Genomic DNA, 7,387 nt, shown 5'->3' with positions numbered 1-7,387 from the left:
CGATATACAGCTTGCGGGTGACTCCCCGCAGGCGGTAAGGTGGTAAAACAATTAGTGAAACTCATGCGTTTTGGAAATCTCCCGCACCCCGCATACGGGCCTTATCGATTAATGAAAATAATTCCCCGAATGGATGGATGTCATTCGATAGCTCCCTGGAAGGGAGGTATGAGAGGGCACTTCCGCCTTTTGGCTGTGGCGGGTCGGTCCCCTCCGATGTGGGGAGGTCAATACTCGTCGTTTTGTGGACGATGTGCTGCTGGTGTTGGCCTCTTCACTACCAATCGTTAATTCTCCGAATGCGGGCCCTATGGCATGCTTTATGGAAATCTCCGCACTCCGCACGCGGGCCCTATCGACCAATGAAATTGAACTATTAGTACCTATGTATGAAGTACCTGGGCGACCGAGCTTTGCTCGGTTTTAACTATTTATTGTAATATGGTGGTGTATAGGTGATAATCTTAACTACATTTTATTACTAAATTAAACGTGTCTAAAAAAATAAAAAAAATAAACTATGTATAAACTTGAACATATAAAAAAAAGAAACAAAAGTTAGTCACCGGGTGAGATTCGAACCCGTAACACTCGTTTAGCAGTCCGCGTCTTAACCCGCTGGACCAGACGGACAGTGGCCGGTAACACGAAATTAGCGACCATATTCTGCGTCGAAAGAAAGACGCATGAAAACTCGAAAACACGCGTTTTCCCAAACATAAGACTAATCTAGATAGATTGTATACCCCCAAAAACCCCTATATACCAAATTTCAGCGAAATCGTTAGAGCCGTTTCCGAGATCACAGAAATATATATATATATATATATATATATATACAAGAATTGCTCGTTTAAAGGTATAAAGCCTAAAAGATTTTTTGGCCTCAACCCCTAAGCTATTAAACAAAAGGCATTGTTTCTTTTCCGCACCGCGGTGGCTACCTAATTTCTCATTAGTGACAAGAATCATTTTTATTCGTTTGCTAATCATGTTTAGGTATCCAGGACCAAAAGATGGACCGCCCTCTTAAAAGCCAGAACTCCACAGAGGGAAGTTCCCGCGGCTCGAACTGACGTGATTTTACGTCTTCAAGACAAGACAAAGCTCATTTACCAAGACAAGACAAAGAACATTCACCAAGACAAGACAAATAACGTTCACCAAGACAAGACAAAGAAGCGTGATAAAAGTTTACCGTCAGTGAGTATATAAGTAGTTGATAGTACATTGTGCAACGATGGGGGTAAGTGAAATTTTGGAAGCGAGGGTGGTAATTCCCGAAAGCCTCAGGCTGGAGGAAATTAAAAACCCGAGGTTGCAATATTCTTACCCCCGGAGTTACACACAATGTTTTTCATCACACTTGCGAAAAAAAAAACTAAATGTTAAGAGAAATAATTCTTAAATACGGTGACATATCAAACATTCGTTTGCCATATTGTCATTTCTTGACAGGTTAGGCAATGAAGGCACAGACCTATCCGGCATTCAGCCACGATTGAAAATTATGTAATTAAATTAAATATTTTTAAACATAAACAAAAATATTAAATTATAAACGTCAGTATTTTAAAAGTAAAACTCATTCACGCTACTTAATTTGTATGAATTAGTGACATAATAAAAAGCTATAGCTTTTTTTTTCACCATGTATAACTCCCGCGGGAACAAGATAGGCCTTTGTCCTTCAGTACACGTGCATAAAATAAGATCTTTTTCGAGCAAGTGTGATGAAAAATGAAACAACTGTCTTATTGCTAAAGCACTTGAGAGATTATTTTGGAAATAATGAAATAGTTCAATAATATTTAAGTCTACTGCTAATAAGAAATAATAGTAAATAACAATAAATGCATACAAATAGCCTACCATCAACATACCATACCATTATACCATTTACAAGATTTCAATTAGAAAAGATTAAGAAAGGCATTTTGTCATTAGAAGCGGCACAACGCCGACGTCGTACCTGACTTCGGCTTTCAAGTCCAAGTATCATTATTGAATGTGCTTATGCTATTTCAATTTCAACCATGTGGCTTAGAAAATATGGTATCTATTTGCCCAGTGGAGTTTAATAGAAAAGACAAAGAATGTAAACAAAATATGACTTATATTATATTAAATGCAAAATATATATTATATATACGTGTGACGTTGGTAAACCTAAAAGAAAAGAAAATAGATAAGTACAAATAAAAGGTTGAGGTCTTCACCTGCGAAGACGGGGTTCTTGCTACATATTAACTTTATCTTTCTATTATAAAATATGTTGGCGGCGGATCGTAAGGTCAGGCAGATCGTGTAATTCCTAGGCATATCGTAAACGTGAAAATATTTATCTCGTTTCCTGAATCGACGGAGCCCGGGCCTCTATTTCTGGACTATTTGCCCTCCGGGCATCTGATACAACCCAACGAACTTATCCTACCTAAAATTTTTTTTTTTTTTTGTCTATTGGTTTAGTGTGACTACCGTCAAAACATTACACAAGAACTTTATGATCGGCCTGATTTTACGATCGTCCGTTGACTTTATAATCATAAAGCATAATAATATAATTACACATGATTATTTTTTTGCAAAAACGAAACAGAAATAAACATCGGCAAACATGTTATTGATAAGCAAAGCCAGTCAAAGATAAATATATAAAAGTAAATAAAGTATAACGAGTTGTAATGTAACTCAACGAAATGTTACAAGAACAAATCAAATACAAACCGGCATATACAGGATGATTTCGGGGTCGTGGAGCAAGAGAACAAGACATCACACAGAATTCAAAGATGAGTCTAATGATGTTGCTCATTATTTATTATCACCAATAATTATGATTATTTTTCAGATGACAAGTAGAAAAAAACATGTTTGCACACAGTTTGGTCACCCTACTCAATGTAACGTCTTGTCGCTTTCCATACAGCGTATGTCAAAAGTGATAGGGTGACCATGATTACTTAGTATAGGATTAATGTTACTTGAAAAATAATAAAAATCAAACTAATTATTTTTCAATCAAATACTACCGTATGATAATGTAAATCATTTATAGATTCAGAAAAAGTGGTTCTGGATCACGACCCAGAAATCACCCTGTATATTTCCCCTATTTATATTAGAGCCCTGTCTATAAAAAAGAAAACCTATACACATGTAATAGTTACCCTAAATTAAGCAAGTAGGCTATTACTATTTTGCGGTAGACATTTTTTTAAATCAAATTTAGTTATTCTTTATTGAGGTACTTATTTTCGTAGATAACAGTTATGTCAAACATACATATTTCATTTTGTCAATCTGTCATTTTTGCTAGAAAAGTTCTAGGTTTAAATATGACGTTTGTTTCAGAGCGAGATGTACAGATTACCTGATGAAAAATGGCGGTTTGTATCCTATAGCTTACCCAAGGTAACGCCTTTTTTGCTCTCGTCATCACCATCAAGAACCACTCTCTCGCTCAAAGACCATTTCAGTCCACCATACTTTCTGTTCCGTCCAAGATACCGTCCAAATTTAGGGTTTTTTTCTAGTAAAACTCGCGACTTGGACTTTGTTTCTCCATTTGGTTATCCCTTTAAGAACTTGGTGCGGAAGCGAAATTTTCTTTTAACCTCAAAACCGTGGTACGCGATAGACATAACTGAATCAAACACTGAGGCACATTTTCAAGACTTAACTAGAACAACATCAAATGAAGGAATACTTACACGAACTTTTAACAGTGATATAGCAGGAACAGAAATGTGTACAATACTTGAGACTACAATTGACACAGATTATGAATATGAATTTCTAAATGATGGCAATGACGCTCATGAAAGTCATGAATATTTATCAACTAAAGAATTAGATACAGGAGAAACATCTGCAATCAGTCATGATGCAACGCATAATTATGAACTTGAGAATATTGATAAAGAACAGGAAGAAATACAAGAATATGATGTGGAACGGAAATTTTTCTCGAATATTGAAACTAATACAACAACAACAACTAGAACGACTCGGACGTATCCTTACCCTCAATGGATTTGCTACGAGTGCGGGAGGAATGAGACAAAATTTGGGTCATCGTTTTGCCATAATGTGTTTGAGATTAAACCGCGAAAAGAAAACAATAAGATGATGTCTTTAAGATATAGATGCAATGGAAATTGGAGTGTTGTGTACGGATGCTTTAAACGATTTCTGGATGTTGGTCATTATAATGAAAGGGGATGTAGAAATTGGCCGCCTAGGAGATCAGGAAAGACATATGCTTCTAAGAGGCTGCGTGCTTTGGAAAGAGTCTTGAAAAACGAGAAAGATGCTTGTATTTTTACGCCGCAAGCGTCTCTTGTATCATTCAGTCGTACTGTGCAATTGTATGTCAGGTTTCATGTGTGTGTGTGCCGTGGTCCGCTCTGTAATTCGGCTTCTAGTGGGTCATGTGTGGTTACGTTATTTTTAGTGTCGTTAATAATATTCTATGTTAAATAATTGATAAAAGCTTTTTATTATGCTTGGCTTTTAATCTTTTTACGGACATACTTTTTAGGGTTCCGTAGCCAAATGGCATAAAACGGAACCCTTATAGTTTCGCCATGTCCGTCTGTCTGTCTGTCTGTCTGTCTGTCTGTCTGTCTGTCTGTCTGTCCGAGGCTTTGCTCCGTGGTCGTTAGTGCTAGAAAGCTGAAATTTGGCATGGATATATAAATCAATAAAGCCGACAAAGTCGTACAATAAAATCTAAAAATTTAATTTTTTTTAGGGTATCTCCCCTACACGTAAAGTGGGGGTGAATTTTTTTTTTCGCTTCAACCCTAGAGTGTGGGGTATCGTTGGAAAGGTCTTTCAAAACTAATAGGGGTTTTCAAGAAACATTTTTTGATAAAGTGAATATATTCGGAGATAATCGCTCCGAAAGAAAAAAAAAATGTGTCCCCCCCCCCCTCTAACTTTTGAACCATAGGTCCAAAAAATATGAAAAAAATCGTGGAAGTAGAGCTTAAGAAAGACATTAAATGAAAACTATAGCGGACATGATTAGTTTAGTTGTTTTTGAGTTATCGCAAAATGTTTTCCCTTCATAGTAAAAAGACTTACTTTAATTAGGTACTGATTATGCAAATTTGCCTATTTGTTTAACTCGGGTGAAAGGTACCATTTACTACACTTTAAGCTCCAGTTTAGCTTATTGTGACGGAAGAGTAACTACGGAACCCTACACTGAGCGTGGCCCGACATGCTCTTGGCCGGTTTTTGAGAGACAATTGTGCACATCGGATGCGTGTGCGTAGACCTACATGTGAACTTGCGCGTTGTAATCTTTAGATCCATAAAAGACACGACACACCGCTTGCGTGACGTGTAACGTGCACGGCGCTTAGGTTTAAGCGCATTTGATTTTAACTAGGTGAAGGTGAAAGTAATACTATTTGAATGCGGTTATTAAAAAAAAAACAAAGAATTTCATACTTTTCTATTATTAAAAACATTATGTACTTAGTAATATTTGGACAATAATAACTATGATAAGGCATTAAAATTGATATATATTTATAGTAGGTACATGTTCCTATGATTATTTACAATAATATTATTCCTATTTACCAATTGACATAATCACGGCCCGTACATTTCATGCCGTTGACGGAAAAATGACGTCACGCTACGCTACGCTAGAGTATGATCCAAATTATTATTTTCGTAATAATTAATCATTTTTCAACCTCTTTAGTTAACTGATATAGATACTTGACAATCAGTACAGAAACGCATCACTAACTGTCATCTTACTGTCGCGCAACAAAATAATAAATAAATATTATAGGACATTATTACACAAATTGACTAAGTCCCACAGTAAGCTCAATAAGGCTTGTGTTGAGGGTACTAAGACAATGATATATATAATATATAAATATTTATAAATACTTAAATACATGGAAAACACCCATGACTCAGAATAAATAATGAATAGATTTTTAGTTTATCAAATGATTTTTTATTAATTATTTTTAGTAGTTTATTAATATGAATAACATGAATATGAATGTGATCCATATTTTTTATTGTTAGCATTGTAACAAGTTTTTTTACGCGTCATTATGTGAGTTCTCAAAATTTGTAGTATTATAAAAAAACTGCCTGTATGAAATTACGTCATTTTTATGTCAACGGCATGAAATGTACGAGCCCTGGACATAACACATGAGTTTCTTTTAAATATTTATGTCATTAAATTTGAGTGTCACTTAACTAACGCAACTCTTTTGAATTAATATTTATGTAAATACTAAAATTTGTAAAGATAAGTCATTTAAAAAATGTATTCAGATTCAGACCAAACATCTGATTACATACTAGTATTTTGAGGACTTATATAATAGTAACAACGTTAAGTACGGGACAACCTATCTTCCAATTTTGCAGTAAAAAAAAATTACATGTATTTTTATGTACCAGATGAACTTGCCAGAGCCGGATCCGCAAGTAACCACATAGGTCCGGAACCATTCGTGGGGCTCTCACAGGGAACCATTATAACGGCTATTAATAGATATAGACCACACTAGGACGAGACACCAAAAAGAATGGGACAGTCTGACGGGTCTAAAGCACTCAAAGCTCTTCATACAAGAAGTAGACTCCGGTTGGAGCAAAAAGCTATGGAAACTTAGCAGGAGACAACTCCAAATTATAACAGGGGTGTTTACGGGCCATTATGGGGTCAAAGGGGTTTTGGCCAGGATGGGACACTCTGACAACACCGATTGTCGAATGTGTGGTGAAGAGGAAGAGACAGTAACACACCTAATGTGTGAATGTCACGCCCTCGCCAGACAAAGAATGAAGGACTTTGGAGCAGGCTATCTGGAACCAAAGGAATTCAAAAGGCTACCCATAAGCTCCATCATCCAACACATGGAAATGGTCAAAAAGGCTCTTGAGTAGCTAATGGGTCTTTCCTTAGGGGGCAACTACACAAAAGATCCCTATGGGTCGAAGTGTATCCGCAAGGGCCCCCGGTAATTAGAAGATAAGATGTACCAGATTTGTACGTGATAATTAAGAAATGATATTAATATAGGAAATAACAATAGGAACTTAATATTATCTTGGATTTAGACTAAATCTGAAATCTAAGACATTTAGTATTTTTGGTAGATAATATTTTTTGATAAAGCCCGACCAGAAATATATGAGCATTGTCAAGAGGGCGCTGTTATTCTCATGTATAGGGTGACAGTTCAGTTTAGTATGAAAAATGTAGTTCCAATGAAATTCCGCAATATGGCGCGAGATCATATATTACTGGTCAGGCTTTAAATATATTTGTAATGTAACGTGTTATATTATGGCTTAGGTTAGGTTAGGTTAGTTCTTAAAGTCTCATTCT

The 7,387-nt window shown here is 36.0% G+C and overlaps 1 protein-coding gene across 1 annotated transcript; it reads left to right on the top strand.

The window, feature by feature from the left end:
• The first annotated feature begins 867 nt into the window (after positions 1-867).
• On the top strand, positions 868-4,505 carry LOC133515546 (uncharacterized). Its single transcript, XM_061848135.1, has 2 exons — positions 868-1,203; positions 3,355-4,505. The coding sequence occupies exon 2, from the start codon at positions 3,361-3,363 to the stop codon at positions 4,483-4,485; it is 1,125 nt and encodes a 374-aa protein (XP_061704119.1). The 5' UTR covers positions 868-1,203; positions 3,355-3,360; the 3' UTR covers positions 4,486-4,505.
• The last annotated feature ends 2,882 nt before the right edge of the window (positions 4,506-7,387 follow it).

Source organism: Cydia pomonella, chromosome 1 (assembly GCF_033807575.1).
Source record: "Cydia pomonella isolate Wapato2018A chromosome 1, ilCydPomo1, whole genome shotgun sequence".
Classification (NCBI taxonomy): domain Eukaryota; kingdom Metazoa; phylum Arthropoda; class Insecta; order Lepidoptera; family Tortricidae; genus Cydia; species Cydia pomonella.
The sequence above is the reverse complement of the archived record's forward strand: the minus strand, read 5'-3'. Positions and strand labels throughout refer to the sequence as shown.